Source organism: Doryrhamphus excisus, chromosome 4 (assembly GCF_030265055.1).
Source record: "Doryrhamphus excisus isolate RoL2022-K1 chromosome 4, RoL_Dexc_1.0, whole genome shotgun sequence".
In the NCBI taxonomy this organism is placed as follows: Eukaryota; Metazoa; Chordata; class Actinopteri; order Syngnathiformes; family Syngnathidae; genus Doryrhamphus; species Doryrhamphus excisus.
In genome coordinates, this window is record NC_080469.1 from 15,033,597 (window position 1) to 15,055,163 (window position 21,567).

At 42.9% G+C, this 21,567-nt stretch overlaps 1 protein-coding gene across 2 annotated transcripts; it reads left to right on the forward strand.

Moving 5' to 3' along the window:
• The first annotated feature begins 673 nt into the window (after positions 1–673).
• On the forward strand, positions 674–21,340 carry hic2 (hypermethylated in cancer 2). Of its 2 annotated transcripts, none has more exons than XM_058071162.1 (2): positions 674–838; positions 15,251–21,340. In XM_058071162.1, the coding sequence occupies exon 2, from the start codon at positions 15,311–15,313 to the stop codon at positions 17,063–17,065; it is 1,755 nt and encodes a 584-aa protein (XP_057927145.1). In that variant the 5' UTR covers positions 674–838; positions 15,251–15,310; the 3' UTR covers positions 17,066–21,340. The 2 variants fall into 2 exon arrangements, with proteins under 2 accessions (XP_057927145.1, XP_057927146.1); XM_058071163.1 differs by having other exon boundaries at positions 677–830.
• The last annotated feature ends 227 nt before the right edge of the window (positions 21,341–21,567 follow it).

Genomic DNA, 21,567 nt, shown 5'->3' on the forward strand with positions numbered 1-21,567 from the left:
AAGGAAACCATATGAAAGTTCAAGATGCTGTATTGCTGTTATTGCCATTAGGGCCGAATTGACCTTAGAGGTTGTAGTTCCTTCTATGACCACAGGGTGTCTCTAAAGTGCTTTGGCACATGACCATACAGCTCCTGTTAAGCATAGAAGAAAACACGAGTAGGCTTATAACATCTGCAGTGATTATTATTTTACTACCATGAAAACATTGATAAAGAATTATAACCTGAGAGATTGATCTGATTGAGACACCTGGAACTAGTGGTCTTGTATAGGCTCGTTGGGGGACCTCTGCTAAAAAGGAGGAGCCAATAACTAGCAACACTTCCGCACATCTGGTGCCCACTTTCTGAGCCCTCAACCAACAATTCTTGATTTATCCCTCACTCATCTGGTCCGGAGACAAATGCTATAGCTCAAAGGTTCCTAGTTAAAGTAGACTTAATAAAACAACACACTTATTACTCCTTTCGTTGGCTTACCTTTTTATTTCGCAATTAAAAAAGAAGAAAATGAATGTAGACATCCATTGTACTAAAAAATAAAACGTTTGCCCGCATTCTTCTGTCAATTAAAGTATTTGAAAAATAATCTTTTCAGGTATTGCTACCAGTGAGGAGGGGAAAAGGGGGGGTTCCTTGGTTAAGAAAGTGTCCAAACCCTCCCACAGAGGGCTGTTTCTCTCTCCTGCTGCACTCCGGGGCTGGTTCCCATTCAAATGTGGGTCAGGGGTGAGGAAGCGTAACGTCATAAGCTTGCAACATGGCGTCCCGAAGGCTGTGAGATGAGCAAGAGGATGGTAAAGAACGCTTGAGAACCACCCTACAGATGTAAGAAGGTATTTAAAATGGTATTATTCCTTCTAAATGTGTGTCGCTTTGCTTGTGTAACGTCTGCTTTTTGAGGGGTGCTTTTATTTCTGCTTGGTTCGTTGAGGGGGTTTGCTTTGATGTGTTTTTTTTTTCCACCACGGCGTGCCAGTGTAAAAAAGAGGGCTATCTTGGTGCGGATTGTGTCTTCATGCCGCATGTTTTTACAATGAACACTCTATCGACCGTGCTACTAAAGAAATAATACTTGCTTGCCAACACTGCGGCGTTTATGTTTGTATCATGGGGTTTAGAAACGATGCCCTTCTCCGAGCCAGGTTGAGCAGAAAATCACCAGACTGGCAGAGCATAAACGCTAAAAGAAGATCACATCATTTCTCGCTTTATCACAAAATACCATTACATTGTGTAAATCTCACGTACAATCTACTCATCGAGGCTTGTCATTTCTCCCCATGTGTTCCTTTAAAAAAAAAACAAAGCAGGATAAATTATGTAGATTCAACGCACCTTCCGCAATTATAATACTCACCTAGCTAGTGCTGTCGATACAGTACTTGCTGTGTGATGCGTTTGTTATATTCACGTTAACCCACCTTTTTTATTTTACCGCATAGGAGTAATGATGACGATTTAACTGCACCGATTGGCAATTGTACCAATGCAGCACCGTGTTGAGAGCAATGGATGCAGGCTTGGGCTGCCGCCTCACACCGACCATCTTTGTTTTGCCACCGAAATTGCTCTTAACTCGCCATTCCAGTAGATTCCGATCTCATTTACAGGCCAAAGCGACTCATTTGTTTTGAGTCGGCTCTCAGGTAGTGAAGGCTGTTGATGTGATTAAGTGTTATGAAAAGTACCAAGGTGACCCAGAGAAATAACAAGGCATATTTATTAACTTTCTTTGACTGACTCCTCTCTTTGTGTAAGTTTTGCTTTCAAATAGTTACTATATATATACATTTTCCAGTTTCGGAGTGTTGCCCATACAAACAGGTGGATCATACCTGTGTGAGCCAAGCCAAGTTGTGAACTGTTCAGAATAGAGCTCATTTGCTGCTCCTTACTAAATATTGTATTTTTTTTTTTGGTGGGGTTCCGACCACCCACAACAGTCGCTCCCAAACTGGGTGAGCGACAGGGTGAAAATGCGAAATACATTATCCATGTTTGTATACAAGAGTGCTAATTAGGTGTAGCTTGAAAAGCTGATGGAGGAGGTAAACAACTCACATTGCCGCCACTGTTTGCTTCGGCTGCATTTATGACACCAGATGTTTTATTTAATCCCTTTATACTTACAAAAATGTCTTATTAAAACTGGGGAGGGAACTAAAAAAAAAACATTTGCAGCTGTGCTGGTTTTATTCATTTTTTCCCCCCAACTTGTCATTTTACGGCCGAACATCTGCGTGGTGCAGCTGTCACACATCATACTTGTACTTAAGTGTCGATTTAGGGCATTGCAGCAGTCCAAGACGAGTCAACTGATCAGTGTGACAAGCCTAACTGATCACTATGGAGTACAAAGTGTGGCCCGGAGGTTAATTTGAGGCCTGTGTGTGTGCCTCATGATCAGCTACCCCCTCCTCTCTCAACACACACAATGCCCTGTGTACATTGCAATCGTGGCTTACAGTGGCGTGTGTAGGCAGCACAATGCATTAAGAAGGTTACTTAGGCTATATGTTCTGCTGACATGCGGTCAAGGACTTAAAGGCTGGGACCTTGTGTCCATGCACGACGTACATATGTGTCCTGCAATGTCTGTTGGAGGACAATTTGATTCCTTCGGTGGCTAAATCACCCCAGAGCAGGATTGTTGTAGAAAAAGAATTTGTCTTTGGAATGCACTGCTGATAACTGGAAGGTTATGCAGTGTTTAAAGACAGGAGGAGGTGGTGGTGGTGGTTGCTCTGCAAAATCATAGAACACACAAACAAGGAAACAAGGTCCTTCCTTACCCAACATGCTCTCTGTCCTTAGCCAAAGTGTTCACTTTTAGGTCATGTGGGCGTGCTTTTTTTTTTTTTTTTTAATGGGAGCGGGAGGCCGGCCTTATCTGATCAACAAAGTTCAATCTTCCAAGAACAGAGTCAATCATGTTCAGTGACTGATGATTGCTTTACTTCCTCACATGGCGAAAGATACTGCACAATGTTCTGGTGCCAAGCTTGCATTATCTCTGATTGTTCTTTTCTCGTTGAACCTAATCCAGCTAAATTGAAGTATCCCATTGATGTTTTCGTATAGAAAAGTTTAGGTTGAGTATCTTAATTGATACTTTTAACAGTAATGTTGTTTTCAGAGTGTGGCACAGTGAGCCTATGAACTAAACCTTAGGAACTAAAATGCAAATTAATATTCCCTCTTAAGCATAACTGAAGTTAGCGTAACAAGTTTTTGTCTTTTTGTCAAGCTGTTGCACTAAACATGAAGTCTTTGGGTCAACCTCACATCTTAAACTGCTGTACTGAAAACAATTCAGAAAAACTGCCAGTACATTACTTTAAGTCAAAAGACCTGGGAATACGTATAACATGGACTATAATGTTTTGCAGCCTTGTCGCTATTGTGGGATGGTGTTAAACAAAGACATGACTTACTGTCTTTTGCCAACTTTGCTGTAGTACTCCTGTGTACTTTTTCACGATGTTTGTACTGTACCTTCAAGCCAAATGCGCACATCTGTCTCTCGTTCTCAGCACTTGCTTTCTCCATTGTTGTCTTAAACCTACCTCATTTTGAAAATAAAATAAAATTACAGCATCACTCGAATACTGTAAACACCCAGCAGCAACACAATGTTTTATCATGATTGTTTTTTGATGGAAAATCTACTGAACCAAGTTGACGATCTACTGTGAGAGGCGTTTGATTACTGGTGTTCCCCGGATGGTGTCACTTCCGGAAATGAAGCTGAGCTGCGAGGTGGTTTTTCATGGCTGGCACTGGGGCTATTAGACAATATCAAAAGCCAAACATTTGTGTCAAGTTGTTTTATTTAAATAAAAAGTTAACATGAGGATTTGTTTTTATTTAATTTTAAAGCTTGATACACCATGTTTCTCTTTAAATATAGGACTTCCGTGTACATTTGTGCTAGAGCTTGTCGTGCAAAATAATTTAGACTTGAAAACCTTGCTGGACATTGCGAGTCCATTGTTTTCAGCAGATTTTTAAAGCCGTTTTTTTTTCCACTGTTGCAATGGGGACCGTACATCAGCAATGTGATAGGTCGCTTTTCCTTTCATGAGGAACACAACAGGAACATGGCAGACATTCCTCATATTGGAGTTTGTGCCAAGTTTTAAGGTGGTGAAAATTTTTTTTAATGCTCTGGATTTGAAGTACCTTCATATTACTGAGTTACTTGCCGACGTCTTCCACTGTAGACGCAGTAGCCTGTTTGCTAGCCTCCAGGCTTCTACTCCGCCCCTCCTCCCTTCTGCTTGCAGCCATGAGGGTGATACAGCACAAATCCAGTATATCGATAAACTATATGGTTGGTTTTGATATTTTTAAAATATTGATATATTGCCCAGCCCTAGCTGGCACCATGAAATATAAACTGTGAGTTTACCATGGCTTTCAAAAATCAAACAATGTAGAACATAAATACAAACACATGTAACATATTTAAGCAAAGTTGATTAATCATGTCCGGGACCCTTTAGGACTTACTGCTGTTCTTAGTATTATTTAGGAATAGACACTGCGCTTGATGCAGAAAATTGAAATTGGGTCAAAATGGGCATAAACACTTGTTTCAGTTTTGCTGTCATTTTGATCTTTTTATTTGTATTTATTTACGCACATTATGTTCCTGTAAATTAAATATCTATAATAGACTTATTGAGTCTGTCCCATCAAGGACAATAAAAACATTTTGTTTCACAAAATGCGCTTTATTCTTCCTGTCATGTGGCCTCCAGCAGTAGCGCTGCATTTTAATGCCTGTGACTGTTACAAATGTGAAAATAATCACATGCCTTCAGTCATCCTTAAAGCCTTCCTGTGTGTACAACCATTTTTAAAAATGTATCTTAATGCACCATGTTAACGCACAATCTGATTGAATGAATAGGAATTTGGTTTGCAATGTACACAAAGGAGCGAAGGTTTGTGCCAAAACTGATGAAGGTGAATGTGAGAATGTAAAGAACAAATTAGTTGGTGGCCGGTTTAGCTGCATTGTTTGATCAAAGGCTTTGGATGATTGCCACTTTTTACGGCCTATGCGGAAATAAATCTCTGTACATTAACAAACTACTGGATGGTTTGATTTGTATATACAGTATATTACGGAGTGTATATGTGGGATGAATAGACTTGTAGACTGTCATGTGATGAAGTGCGCCTTCTCTTTTCTTTCCCGGCTGTTCAACACTGGCACATATGGGGTACGCAGCAGCCATCGACCCCCCTCCTGTGATGAAATGGAAGGGGCTCTTTTCATTCCGCTGCACCCCGGGAAGGACTTGTTTGTCCGCGGCACGGCTGAATTGCCTGACACATAAAATGAGTCTTAATTGGAAGGCTTTGACCCCGCTTGCTGTGGAGATAGTGTAATTCATGCATTTACCTCCTCAGGCATGTAATACTGTGAGCATTTATATTTGGTAATTAAATTACACTCCCACTCCTGCAGATCACCACCAGCATGAAAACTGTTTCCCCACACATCCTGGGAACCAGGTGTTGGTCTGAGTTGAGAGTAAAGTGTAAGCAGCATTTTTATTAAACCTAAGGTTTGGTACCCAGTCTTATAGTATGGTTTCTCATTTTATGTTGAACTGTTGGCAGGATAATGTCTCATTGACAGCCATTAAGCAGTCAAGTCTAATCCTGATCAGAGGCAAGATGACCTACAACTTGCCAGTGAACTGGAGCAGTGCTCAACAAAACTGTGCAGTATACAGTCCCCAAAGTCTGACCCCGTCTGTCGTATTGAGTTGAGATATCTCTCGGAGCTCAATGTGATTTACCAAACACCCACTGCAACTTTAGGGTGTTTACCCGAGTCACCTGGTGCACACCCCTAGGGAACCGACAAGGACATGTGTGTAAAATATTGTATCAGCCAAAACGTCTTTCCGGAGACACGGGCAACTAATTGGTCATAAGTAAGTAATTGACTCTAATCCCTGACTAATGATTATAAAACTTTGCAGATATCAGTGCTATATGCCAGCAAGCATTCTGAGCACAACTCAGTAAGGGGGCATTTAAAAAAAAAAATCCTGACTTTAGCAGCTGACTCAGCAATTGCCATTCTGCTGAAGCCCCTTTTGGTGACTACATTTCCGAGGTTATTGCTGTGAATGTATTTTTAATTTGCACTACACTGATGGTGGCAGTCTTATTGCAGACCTCATCTATAATTATGCTTCTTGCATTGCTGTGGGATTCTTTGCGATCTACTCGTTAGAAGGTTGTCGTTTTGTGCCTGACGCAGCAGATATTCCGCAGGTGTAGGGGAACCTACTGTAAATGGATGATCGAAACGGGCAAAGCTCAGCTGCTGTGTTTAATCTCCTTATTGTGAGCCTGCCTTTCCCTCACGAGAGAGCCAGAGTGAAGTGAGACCTTGATAATTGCAACGCTCGCCTTCAATCTTGACTGGATGAGCCTTGCCCATGAAGCCCGGAGTCGGCCATGTTGAGATGGCTCCGAGGTGGTTACTCAGTGTTTGTATTTCAAACTGGCTTTGTACCATCCCCCTAACCCTTCCCCCCGCTCGTTCTGCCCACCAGCATACTCTCTGGGTGTGTGTGTGTGTGTGTGTGTGCTAAGTGCACTGTCTCCATGACTGTGTTTGTGTGTGTGTGCACTGAGGCCTTCTACATGTGTGCAATGATAGGTCGTTTCCCTTTTGTCTTCACATCTGCACATCTCTCTCTGCACAATATGATCACTGACATAGTTTACCAAAGAATGGAAGGATAACCTGAAAATTAAAGTTGATTGTTTTTGTTATTCTAGTCTTTTGTCTTTTCTTTTGGATGTTAACTGATGACCTTTCACAGTAGTAGGGTGTGTTTTGTTATTGCGCCACAGGACTTTGCCTCACCTCTGCCCTCCCGCCGGGCTCCCTATCCCATGTTCGGCAGATTAGTGCCACAGCCCACTGCTTACTCCGTCACCTTCACCGTATGAAGGTTGCTACAGTGCTGTCTTTTAATCCTTAAACCCCTTAGGGGTGAAAAGGGGTTGCTACTCATAGGGATACTAAGTTTTAAACTGAAAATAGATCTATAGTGCCACAGGCAGTAAACAATGACAAAATGTAAGCAAACAAAATTTTAATAGTTATAATGTGAAGGATTTAGACACGGAGAAGGATTAAATGCATGTTTTTCTAACTCATTTTCAGACATGTTGAATTATGCAAATGTAACCATGTGACGTTTCCTTAATGGAACTGCCAAAGACTTCTATTGATGTCTCTTGCTTTTTTGCGGGAGCTACAGATCAAAGTCTTGTACATCTTTGTGTGTGAATTTCAGACTTGTAGGCAATGTATATCTGTCACAATAGGGGGCAACAGTTATATTTTTCCTCCAATCGGCAGCAACAGCTTGAATATAAAGACACTGAGAGAGGAAAATGGTGACGTACATGGCGAAATCTGTGGATAAATATAGTCATTTTGTCATCAAAATCTTTTTTTCTCCCACAGTGTTTATGTTGTTTCATAGAAGTTAACACCTGTTCATGTCTGAGGTGGCACTAAAACTAAAAATATCAGTCACCGTTCTGCTTGAATTTGCTTCAAGAAAAAGCAAATTTTCTCTGTTGTTTAGTCAAAATCGTGTACTTTTGCTGAAACCACCCTATATTCTACAGTCAATTTTATAAAGACCCGAAAAGGCTATTTCTGATAAAAGAAGAGTGTAAAGTTTCTATACAAAGTATCAATGTTTATGTAGTCCTAAAAGTCAATATTCTGTCGGCCTTGAAAGTTGAGCAAAAATGCCCCAAAACTTTGGCAGTATGGAACTCTCTTCTCTGAAGAGGGCTGTTAGTCAATGAGGTGCCATACCACATCATACAGTGATACTTTGTCATTTCGTTTTAGTGTTTTAGAGCCTGAATGTTGTAGCTATCGCTAACTACTGGCCTGGCGTGCACAGAACATAATTTTTTGTGATTTTTACAGGATGGAACACTTGAATTCCAAGAAAAATCTTCTGTTTCTTTTGTCATGGAACCACAGTTGCATCAAAGGAAGTGAAACCAGATAATCCAGATGTAGTGTAACCAGTTTTAAGGAAAAGACGATTTGCGTTAATTTACTCCACTGCAGCTATTTTGTAGCGTGCCTGTCAAGTCTTTGCACCGCCCCCGTCTGCCCGAAGTCAAGGTTGAGGCTAAGCAGCAGGGTGCTCTAGAGTTTTCAGAGCAAGGCTACCCCTCTATCATTAAGTCACAGCCCGTTTTTGAAAAGGTCAAAACTGCAGGCTAGGTAAGCTGATCCTGTGCCTGCAGCTTGAAGGGCAACATCTCCCCTTGTCTCCAGTCAAAGCCCCCCAAGTGCTGCCTTCACTTGGTATGTGGGGCTGTGTTTGGTAAGAGCATGTCTTGTTTCTTAAGGGTCAATAATTCCTTTAGGCCCTCCTACCCTGCTATCTCTGCATCTCGCAGCTTCCCTGCCAGGACACATCGTGCCTTTTTAGCAGACAGCTTAAAAATGCAGGAATTAACCCCACTGGAAATCGACTACGAACTATACAAATCTATGCGAGGTTATCAATCTGTGTGCATTTTACACTAGATGCCATTATCTCATGCTTGATCCATCCTGTTTACGTTACATCTGTGATTAGATATATAGGCTCACAGATGGAGCAGTAATGATGGTGTAGGTCCATTGGCAATCCCACCCCCTGTGGTATTAAGCCTGTTGTCGTGGGCATCACCAAAGGAAGAGGAGCTAGGCATACACGTGTCTCACCCTAGCTGCATATAGATCAGCCGTAATCCATTAGCAGCTCCCTGGAATCCAGCCGGCACAGCAGAGCACAGCACTGGAGGAGCCAGGGCGAGCGGGTAGCCATGTGGGTAAGGGGGGGGGGACTAGGGATGAGAAAATGAGGGGGGTGGGGAAGGGCTCTTTTTCCCCCTCCTGGGCTGCCTTCTGTATGCTGGTCCGAGCCTGCTTTTTATGTCTGTTTGGTGGGAAAGCCTCTTGAATCCCCCCACCCATAAAGCCTGCAGAGGTGTGTGTGTGTGTGTGCGTGTTAAGCAAGGGGCTTCGGTGATATATGACTTCCTGGTTGGCATCACCACAGAGGTCTTTCTTTCTCCCATTATCGCCTGTAGGGTTGACTGCCACACACCCAGGTAGCACATTGTAGTTAACTGCAAATCTGGGTTATGTGTTCCAGAATGATTCGTTACGATACATGTTGGGGGAAGAGCGTTAACTCTTGCTAAGGTATGTCTGCTGAGAGATCTGTGAAGTTTGGGGTTGGCTAGATGCAAGGAGGGGGGAGGGGATGAAGACCATGAGTAGAAGTGTCAAAGCAGAGTAGGCAAGTCCAGGCCTGGACCTGCCATATAATGATAAATCCAGCTGATTTGTATCAGCCAGTCTGAGTCTTCCAATAGAGGCCATGTTAACTGAAGCAGCCAGATACCCCCAGTTAACAATCTATGCTTGTTAGCATCTAGGCTGTTATGTGTTTTTTGTTGTTTGCACGGGATTGGAGTAGATTGAGGTACTGGCAGAAGGCTTATAATCGGCCTGTCTTGACTCATTTACGTCAAATGCTGAAAAAAATTGATGGACTTTCAAGAGGAGGTTTTTGAAAATGGAAGACATGGTATTTCCTCTACCATTAAGTTAGAGCAGTGCCCCTTGGCTTTGGATCATGTATAACTGTCGAGGACCGGGCAAGTTTTGCCACTAAAACCAACAATGGCCGACCACAAGACTGTTGCATTACACTGCTACTGTGTCAGAGCACAGTAATATTTATCATGTGTGCATGTATTTTGGGTGCAGCGGTATGGTATCCTCATGGTTTGGTACATGCCATGGTAAAGTAGGGGAGCAAAATGCAAAGCATAAAACTTTTTTTTAAATGAAAATGTAATTACAATCTACTGGCATGTGATTCTCACAATAAATAACAACAATATAAATATTCGGGGTGCTCCGATCATCAATAAAACCAATATTGGACCGGGTTATATCAGACTGCATCTAAAATGTCCGATATTTGCACTGTGATACAAGCAGTCAATTCCAGACTCCGCTCCAGTACGTGTTAGCACTAGTAGTAAGGAAAGCGGTGGCAGTGTTTTTTGGTAAAGTCCCAAAAAGACGCATGCCCTTATTGTGCATGCAAAACCTGCCATGCACATGTTTTCCGCGGTGGCACAGAGCCAGGAAAGTTTAACATGACAAACCTCAGTATGCACTGTAAGTGAAGCTGTTCTGGTTTTGTGGGTGTAAATTGCAGTAAACTTTGGCTCACCTTTTGTATTTGCTTGGCAGAGTTTAGAAAACTGCTCTACCTGCTGACCCACAATCGGTAAATCTCTTGGTTGGCTCTGGCTTCACACGGCTCATATTCACATGTGCGGTATATAGTGATTGAGTTAAGCGTTACAGTATAATCACTTGTAATGCAGTGCTCTGAGGAGCATTAATGACGTGCCTCCCAGGGCTTTAGAAAACATGTTTAAGGGGCAGAACCAAAGCTGATTTTCCACTGCTTGGCACATGTCCACTCAGTCGTTTACATGCAGTAAACTTGTTTTTTCCCATTTTTCACAGTATGTGATGTCTCTTTTTATGTATTCAATTGTTGGCCAAGCGCTATGGGGCGATTGTTGTTTCTTTCGCTCTGTGGAGAGAGGAAGAGCGTGCTACATGCCAATAGCTGTTCGGAGAAACTGTTGTTCCAATGGATAAAATAGCTTTCCATTGCTCTAGCGTGCGGCTGGCAATGTTCTGCCAAATTTTTGATGTGTTTACTTGCCGAGCATTTCTTGGACCTCTGCGAGTGCCATTGGACATGAATACCAGTGTCACAACTGTCCAAAACCTCAGAACGTGAGGTAGTCCAACTTTCATTTTGTTGTATTTTCTATACGTGTGGGTTCAAATGGCAAGGTGTATTTCACAATGTAGCTTTCTTTATTCCTCAAATCTCAGACAAACTAAGCCATGGAACTACTTTATGTCATATAATTACTGATCTCAATCTTGTAGAAAACACCAAATTTATAATGTACTTAATTTCTATTGTTTGCCATTTATTTTGTCACTTGCGTATACATCATTTTTATATTTCATTTTTGACTTTCTGTTTTGCAGCAGCCTGTTCTGCCACTATTTCAACTTGGAAATGTACTTGAAAGTGATGCCATATTTGTTGTATATGTTTACTTATGTCGACCAATCTTGGGAATGTGCCACCGCCCGTTCATTTCGCCGATAGCAGCATTTTATCTTTGAACCTCACTGTTAACTATATGCTAACCTGCAGAACAACGAGACACACCATGCTGTTAATGATATTGATTGGCTGCGGAAGTAAACGCGTACGAACTGAATGTTATTATTGGCTGGACAGTGCTCATCATTATTTTATCTGTTACTGCTTGTTGTCACCTGTCACCGAGTTGCATTTCAAAACAGCACAAAATTAAATTGATTAATTGTGTAAGTGAATAAAATGATGGTAAATGCAATAATTCTTACATTTCTTGATGTAATACACCATTGGACAGTTTCGGCCAGTATTTTAAAAACTTTTCATTGCTACAAAAAGATGTAATTGCAGATGCAATTGCAATTGTTTTATTAGTATGTACGCTGCTATTGACGTTGTTGTGTACTTTGCATATATATTGCTATTGTTTCCCCCCACTTTTGCCATATTGAGATATCGTTATTGTGAGCAACGTATTGCGAATTTTATCGCGATCCTATGATTCACAGCGCTAAAAATGTTTCTATTAAACTAATGTGGTCTTAACTCGGCATGTGCGGTTTGACCACAACAGCGAATTTGTTACCAAGCAAACATAGCCATCATCACATACACCCAGGAGAAGCAAATCGGCAATGTCTTCTGAACCAATACATCATAGGAAGTGGCCAATAGAATTGTCGGGTGATCTTATTTCTTTTAAGCACAGTATCAAAAACAAACATTTTTCATGTTGGTGTAGATTAGTTTTGCGCTGTTACGCTTGGTATCTTGTTGCAGAGGTCTCACTCATCACTCTGCACTGTGTGAGCACCACTGAGCGGGGCTCCGGGCCGCCTACCTCTGTGCATGAAGGAGGATAGAGTAGGGGCGGAGCAGAAGCCCTGCTCAGTCTTCAATAAACATGAAGGAAGCAACAACAACTGCAGTGGAGGAAGCAATGTGAAATTTAGTTAACACATTTAAAATGTTTTTAACTCAAACAACATACGCAGTTTCACATACATATGTGCATTCATTCATACATATAAACATAGTGCCATCTCAAGGCCTACATCTCCCTGGGACTGTGGTCCACAAATATAAATGTGTCATATATAGCCTGGCATACTACATCCTGTACACACATGTTACACATACAGTCACAAAACATGACTGATTTTTTTGGTGTCATGTTTGGGCAAAATGTCTTTTTTTCAGACTCCTGTATTCTTTTTTTTCTTGTTACTTCATGCTTTTTTTGTTTTATTTTTTCCACGTTTATTTTTTATTTTGTTTCTGCAATGTGCTGTTCACATGCCCATAAAAAATACGGTCCACATATGGCCCACGGACAGCTTTTTGGACATCCCTGTTTTACATATTTCACAGGGATAGGGGACTGAGGGGACTGATAACAAATGAGTGTGTCCATGCTGTTTTTGGTTTTTGTAGCACTATCAGGCAGAGTGGCTGCAGGCTTCCACAGCTGTGTACTCACACCGGGCTTGTGGAGGCGCGCCCCAGCCGCAAGCCTCTCGTGACTGCTTGTTAATGAGTAAATGCATGACAAAAGAAACACTTCCTCACTTATGTGTGCCGTGCGGGAATTTGGAGCAAAGTTACAGTGCATACAAACTACAAAAATGTAAGTGTTTTTTGCACATGGGTGGGACATCATATTTCCAGTATCCATATTAGGGATCGACCGATATGTTTTTTTTATTTTCCATCACCCTTAGCCGATGGCCGATTTTGCTTGGGACGATATTTGTGGCCGATACTGCTTTTGCTCCCTCAATTTACATGTCAAAATGACAATGACAATGACAAATATTACAGGTCTGAAGTTTAAACAAATATTTATTGTGTGCACGCTAAAGACCTCTTATAAGCAGACACGGCTGCTCCAATTCGTTCTGTGCATGTGCGTGTGTGCTCGGAGAGAGCGCACACACATAACACGACACGCATTTAACCTCAGCCCGGCTTTCGCTGAATGAAACTCCTAAAAACACCATGGGACTGAATTGCCAGCGTTGACATTAAAGCGGTGTTCGCTGTACATATTAGCCTCCAACTACATCAACAGCTCCCTAATTTCAACGGTAGGCACTTTTAAAGATGAAGCATTCAGCAGCAGACCCACAAACTAAACTATATTTTCAAGCACGTATAACGCATACACTTGGCGTTCATGTTTCCTATTTCAAAGCAGGTGGCAATATTTAAACTAAGTTTAACTGTTGGAGGCTAATTAAAAGTTGAAAACGTACCCTTGTTGTGATTCACAACTTGCAGTGGGGAGGGGTACCGCGACTGCGTGTGTTGCAGGGTCCTTCAGCAGCACAAAGCTGCCCGGCGGATGCCTGTCTGTAAATCATGCGGCGGAAAAATACATTGGCGAACCCACGCGCGTATCGGGCCCAAGAACGCAAATATATATTGGATACGATATATGATATATCGGCCGATTCTTAATCCATATGATAACATGGCTAGCGAGCTCTAGAGAGACTTGTAGATGTATATACAGATGCACTAAAATTTTACTCTATTTTATGGACTTATTCCAGGACCAAAATGTGAATGAAATGGTTGAAAAATGTACTTGTACGAGTGCTCCCTTTTTATATTTTCCACTCTCGGTCAAATTTCAAGGCACATATGTGAATGAAATCCTCACACTGTACAGCCTGGTGCGTTCCTTACTAAAGAATAAGTGCAAAGGGGTGTGCTATATCAACATTCATCCTAAATATACCAGGATTTGAGTTTTGGTCCATATGGTCCAGCCCTAGATAAAATGGCATTACTGATTGCAGCAAGCAGAACACGCATACACACGAAAATGGTGACACTTTAAAAAAATACATATCCATAAACATGGGGAATTCTTAATACGTAACACCAAATAGATCTGTGGTGGTCAAAAGTAATTCCTTCCATTTATGAGAACACTGTCCGAGTTCCAATTAAAACATTGCATGGTGCTTACGTCGACTATGCTGCAGTTTTTTCACATCAGTAATGCCATAATGTCTTTGCAACATCTTTCTATTCATTGAAATTTGTGTGCAGTCCCAGAATAAAGCACTTCGGTTTAAAGTGAATGAGATTCTTCTGCCTTAATTCTATAAATGAGGGCCTCTCCGGTCTCTGGAGGATCGGGTGGTGCAGTCCTTGCGTTTGAGCCACACCCTCCACCCCCACTGTTCTCCTGTGTAGTTTTACCTGCTCAAGTGTCACCTAATCCCTGCCCCCCGGCTCTGCCGTGCCACCGACCCCCACCCCCAGACAATGGTGCAGAGCTGACATTACCATGACCTAATGGAGAGTAGGGCGAGCCCAGTTTCCAAGGAGGGCATCCCACTGAAACCAGAGTTAACTCCTCTGAGAAAGGAGGCACTTTTTTTTCAGAAAAGTTGTTACTTTACCCTTTCTTCTTCTCCACCCTTTTGGCCTTTGTACCAGACCAGTGGCAAAATGTCATCAGAACTTGATCCCCGCAACGTGGTTTTAAAAAGGAAGATGAGTGGGTGCAGAAGGGTTCCCATTTCTTTGCTGCAATGTGATTATGTGGCACATGTTGGCCAATTTCCCTTTGTTTTCACATGCTATCACCTCTTGATTACCGTTTGTTTGTTGCTGGAGTAGGCAATGACTTTGTCAGCTCCATCTTTGCTCCTGTTAAATTTCTTTGTGCAGCTCAGATTTTGTTTGATTCACATTGCAAAATAGGACATTTTGCACGGTACACATGAACCTTGGTGAGAAAAGTCAGTACAATGCAGCAGGTGAGAGCAGTGAGTAATAATTTTCTTCCGGATCAATAAACAACCCGACCTAAGTGTCTATGGATTTCGGTGCAAATTAATGAATGGGTGGAGGTCTGCTCTCCCCCGAGTATCGTTCTAATAGTATTGTTTCTTTTTACTGATAAGGGCCCGAATCACAACACTCATCACCTTTTCTTCTCTTTGTTTCCAGCTTCAGGTGGCATTCGTGTAGGAAGAGCGAGACGGAAGGAAGGACTGACGGAAGGTGGAAATGGAACTGCCAAATCATGCCAAACAACTGCTGCTGCAACTCAACCAGCAGAGAGCCAAGGGCTTCCTGTGTGATGTTATCATCGTGGTGGAGAATGCACTCTTCCGTGCCCACAAGAACATCCTGGCGGCGAGCAGCATCTACTTTAAATCTTTGGTCCTCCACGATAACCTCATTAACCTGGACACGGAGATGGTTAACCCCTCTGTGTTCAGGCAAGTTCTGGACTTCATCTATACTGGTAAGCTGCTGTCCTCGTCGGACCAGAGTAGCGAGCAGAATTTCAGTGCCCTCTTAACCGCAGCCAGCTACCTCCAGCTCCACGACCTCGCTGCCCTGTGCAGAAAGAAGCTCAAGCGCAGTGGTGGGAAACCCCTGCCAGGTAAACCCTCCACTCCAGGTCCTCTTAGCCGCTTACGCCTCAATAACCAGCGCCTTTCCTCCTCCACACCGGCTGGCCCCAACAACCACTATCTTCCCACCCCTTCAGACGCTGACCAGCCACAGCCAGATGAAGGCCTTCGGGACAAGCTCTCAGATGATGAGATGTTTATTGGCAGCTCTGGGAGGAACGGCAACGGAGGGAATGGCAGCAGTAACGGTAACCTCAGCAGCGGAGGAAGTGCAGGCGAGCCTGATCTTGGGTTAGACCTGACCAAAAAGAGCCCCCCCTCTGCGGGCACAGTCACGGACGCCCTCAGCCCCCACAGCAACTCCCAAGAATCCCCTCAGTCTGCCTCGGTATCCACAACCAACAGTGCCTCGCTGGACGACTCCTCGACCACCCTCCCGGGCGTGGACGTTTGCAGCTCTGACCCCACTGAGGTCAACTGTAAAACCGAGGACATCCAGCACGACGGACCTCCTCCACAGAAGAAATCCCGGCAGGGTGGGCGCAAGAATGAATGGCCCAAGAAAGAGGCATCAGGATTGAGGTCTGATGATCATGACAGGCCCCTGGTTAATGGAGTGATTGTGGCACCCAAAGATGGCCGCTCCTCTGGCGGGGCTGTTGGGGGCAGTGGTAGCAGCCTCAACTCCGACCAGACCCTCCAGTGTAAAGACGAGGAAGACGGAGGAGAGAACGGCCAGGACCACAGCGAAGACAGCGGTCAAAGCGATGGAGAGAGCGCAGGGGGTGGAGGAGGGGGCACAGGCGGGGGCCACCGTAACGCCAACTACGTGTACCGCCAGGAAGGTTTTGAACCAGCGTTTGGAGACAACCTCTATGTGTGCATTCCCTGTGGAAAAGGCTTTCCCAGCTCAGAGCAGCTCAACGCTCACGTGGAGACCCACACCGAGGATGAGTTGTACATCAAAGAGGAAGGGGGGACCTACGTGAAGGAGGAAGATGAGGAGGAGGCAGAGGATCTTTCCACGCCTGTAGGCCCCTCCAACTTCGGCTCCGAAACGCGCCCCTTCAAGTGCACCGTCTGCAATAAGAGCTACAAGGACCCGGCGACGCTGCGCCAGCATGAAAAGAGCCACTGGCTTACCCGGCCCTTCCCCTGCAACATCTGCGGCAAGATGTTTACCCAGCGGGGCACCATGACGCGCCACATGCGCAGCCACCTGGGCCTCAAGCCCTTCGCATGTGAGGAGTGCGGCATGCGTTTCACTCGCCAGTACCGCCTGACGGAGCACATGCGCGTCCACTCCGGGGAAAAGCCGTACGAATGCCAGCTCTGCGGCGGGAAGTTCACTCAACAACGCAACCTCATCAGTCACCTGAGAATGCACACCTCGCCCTCCTAGAAACAAGCCAAAGAACTCTGGGAATAGAAAAACAAACTGCTCTACCTTCTTTCTTTTGTTTTTTTTCCAACAAAGAAATGCACATGTACACGTTGAACACACTTCTACAAATGACCTTTGGTTTACGACGCCCTGGCTAAGTGAATGTTGTAGCCACACTGGGCAACGATGGTAATGTAGGTTCATCATCAGTTGAAAGTGACATGCGCTCACCTCTCAGGAGTTCTAGAGGGACCGTTTACTCCTCTTTCTCTATCTTAACTGTCTCTCAGCCCCAGGTCGCAAAGCCTTGGCGACATAGCTTTGTGGCTTGTGGTCTTTTTAAGGCCGATAAATGTGAATGTGGGTACCAATGTAATGTCTGACCCTAATGTCCGCCTCATGCCCCTCAGCAGGCCTCATCTCTTCTACTTTTTTTTTTTTAAAGCTTTTTTTTCCTGGTCGTTCTCCAAACTTCAGAAGTCCCCTCTGCTCTCCAGCGCTATTCTGACCAAAAAGATGGAAAGTAACCCAATGAAATCACTACTGGCAATAATTCAGCAAAAACAAAGAGTCTTTTTTTACTCTTAACAGCTTTATATTCTTTTATGTTAAGCGATGGCGGATGTAAGACGAGGGGTGACTGGGTTTGTGACCACCTCCATGCTTTAACTGAGAGAAGGTTCCACGTGGGGTCATGTTGGGTCAGGTGTTGGTTGCTTAAAAAGGTCTCTTCATGGCTGTAATCCAGAAAGGACGTTCACTCACTTCCCACTTGCCTGATGGTGCATCTGGGAAGCAATAATCCTGGTTTGCAAAGAGGAACCTCTTGAGGTACTTGTTTTACGTAAAGAACTTATAATGTTTCAGTGAATGTTTTAACTGGAAGGTCTTGGGATTTTTCTTGTGGTGGGGGAGGGATTTAGGGTTGGGGTGGGCTCATAAGAAGGTGTTTTAGACTGAACAATACGTTCAGTGGGTACGTTTTATTTTGTGTCTGTATAGCTTTCCTCCCCTTATGGAAAAAAAAAGAAGTCTATTTATATGGGCTTGTGACCTCGCTACCTCTGATTACTCTTACAAACTCTATATGTTTAGTTCCTATGTAATTAATTGTAAAAAGTGTGTTGATTATCTTCACTTGATGCTTTAACCTGCCCATCTCTCAACACAGGTTTTTAATACTCAGATTTTATTCATTTCTATTCTTTTTAGCAGTCGTGTTTACTCCAAATACAAGATAGCTTTTCGGGCACCCCCACCTCACGGTGGTGTCTCCTCAAAATGTACTGTAGCGTCTTTCCGAAGGCAGGTAATGGTTAGTTGGTTAGGTGTATAGTGTTCCAAAGATCCTGTGAATGTGGAGAACAGAGCTAACTAACAAACATTGCTAGACAAGTTCAAAACCAAAGCTTTTTTTTTTTTTTTTAAAGATGTACTTAAAGAGATATAGCATACTAAATTATTTCGCTTTTTAATTTTGTTTTTATTTTGCTGTATAATACAAAATTAAGAATTATATTGTAAGTCCATACAAAGAAATCCACTCTTTTGGAGTTTTGGCCAATGACTCCGAGACTGAGGAAGCTTCTTGTGGTTTGCAAGGAAAGCTTGTGCTGATTGGTGGGCCGGTGAACTTTACCACCTAAAGAAAAGAAACCGCTGGTCATTTTTTACAATTTTTTTTGCGTTGTTTATATCCAAAATCCTTATCACTTTATATTCCCTAACTTTAAAAAAACAGGACATGATGTGTTCTGTTCAGACCAAAAAAAAAAATGGAAAAAGAAAAAAATATAGGACTTATAATCAGAATTTTAATGTGAAGTTCAAGTTGCTTGTTAGTTCCTTTTGAGCCAGACTTGTGAAAACTTGTAACAAGAAGGGAGAAGCAGGGATGCACTGGACAGCTACTCCTGCAAAAAATCCTGTTTTTGTTTTTTATTTTTGGGTGTTTGTCTCCAATGTTCTCCACTGCATCACTTAATGGTTTTAAGTTATTCTAACTAGCAGATGCTTTACCTGATTAACGTCATTGTCACTACAGCCTGTCCAGTGTATCCATTCCTAACCGTTACACTGGCCCTTCACTACAAGTTTTTGGTATAGGCATTCCTCTTTTTTTTTTTTAATATATAACTGTCCTTTAATATTTTTTTTGTCTGACTCCTTTGTTATCCTCATGGTCTGTGAATTGTTTAAGATGTAGGGATGCAGCCACAGTTACAAACATCATGACCGTTTGTAAGGTACCTGCATCTCCTGGATGAGTTACTACTTGGTTGGCTGTTAAGCAGTTACTAGTTAGTAACCTGCATGGTGCATATACATGTTCCCCCCCCTCCCCAAACTACAAACACGCATCCATCCTCTTGAGTACATTGCATTTGTGTACCTATCAACGTGCAGTTCAGTGTCTATCATGCAAAGGATGTGTGTGTTTAGTTTTTTTGTTGTTGTTTTTTTTTTAACATGATATCCAGCCATTGCTGCAATTGCTGCATTTGAATGCTTGCTTGTCGGACATAAACGAAGAAAAACTCCAAACTGTGACCATACTAATACTACTATTACTATTACTACTTCTACTAGAACTACTACTATACAAAATACTTCAGGGATTGTCCTGCATCTGTGAATGCAGGCCATCAGCTACATTTGTATGACATAGTATTGTATCAATTTCTCTGTATTTTAATCACGGGAGGGGGGGCAGAAACACTAGTTTCATATGTAAAACAAAAAAGGAAAGGGATGGGGGGCGTTTTTTTTTCTTTTTTCCCAACTAACAAAGAGCCTTGACAAAAGGTGAGGCAGCTCGAAACAATTTTAGTTAATGACACGGTATGTTCATGCATAGTTGTACAAAAAAAAGTAAGAAGAAATAGAAAAAGCTCATACCCAAAATCCACAAACTATTTTTTAAACCAAAGCACATTTGAATGACTATGGAACCATGCGTGGCTCTAGAAAAAAAAAAGAAAAAAAAGAAACATGTATTTATCTCATTGTTTACAAACTTTGACAGTTTTTACAGACCTCACTCAAGGCCCGGCCAGTCAGAGACTTTTAATTGTTTTTTTTGTTTTGTTTTTTGCTGCTTTTCCACAGAGGTTTGCTGCCAAAACAAAAAGCATGTGGTGGACTGCTGCATATTCAGTTAGAGGGATGGGTGTGTTCGCTTTTAGGTGCACTAAAACCCCTCCCTCTGCCAGCTGGCTTTTGGGCTGACCCCATGCCCCCAATCACTCCCTCCCTTCGTGCCCTCTGGCCTGTCTGGGGGGGGGTGGGCAGTGCATCCTTGATGTGTTCATCAAAAGGCATTGTTAGTCAGGGTCTTCTCGCACCGTGTTGTGTATCTGTTTGCCCTCTTGCACTTGACGGCTGCCTCTCGGCTCTCCAGTGGTAGGATGGGTTTACGGCGACGTTGAATTCAAGTGGAGAATGTTGCTTTGATTTGTCCGCTGCATGTAAATGAGAATTATCAGCTATAGTCTTAACTGTGAATGTTTTTTCTTGCTTTTTTTAAGCTGTTCTGTGGGTCAAAGCAGCACAAACCTCTGGCTGGCTGAGCCTCCTTACAAAGTCGGTGAAAACACTTATTGACGGTGTTCTCACTATCTCTCTGTCTCTCTTTCACTCTTTTTTTTTTTTTATCAAATGTCTATTGTCAGTGATGAATGTATTTATTTGTGGTCCGGCCCTCACCTCGGCAAAGAATTTGCTCAAAGTGTGAGTTTGAGGTGGAGGCCGGACCGCCTATTGTTTTTGTTTTTGTTGTTAATGTTTTGAGGGTTTCAAGCTGAGAATCAAAAAAAATGCAACACGAAACAGCCATTAACTGCGTTCTGTGACATTTTAGGGGGATTTTAGTTATTTTTATATCTCATTTCTCAGTCTTTTCATGTGATTCTCTGCAGATGTCCCCTCCCCCCATTCCCATCTCACTGAAAGCCTCATGAGGGGCCTTGAAGCCCTCATGTGGATACAGACTGGAGGCCACTATATTGTCTTGGATTGCTTTGCCTGGGTGTTGCCATGTATACGCTTTGTTTTTGACCTCCAACAAAACAAACATGCACATCGTTCACGTGTCATTCTCTGCTTTTTTTGTCTTAATTTCTACAACTGTAGCTTGGTTGGGTCTACTTGTTTTGTTTTTGTTTTTTAATCCAAGGTTTGACTAAGTGCACTTTTTTAATCCGACTTCCCGCTGACTTTCTTATTTAGGTCTCTTTGTGTATGCCCATCCACATATCTATATCTCAGTGTTACCAAAGCTTTAAAATCAGTATATACACCTGGACCTACACGCTACGCTACGCTCCGATGACCCTTTTCCACTGCATGGTACCCACACGCCTAGCCAAGAAGGTGCTACCGTTTTTTTTCTTCTTCCCAGAGTGCCGAGCTGATGCCACACGGGTAGAGTAGATTCAATCTTTTGAGAATACACTGACAAAAATAAACAGCCACGATAGCCTTCGCTTGACCTGTTTCAGTGCCTGCAGTGTTATACGCCA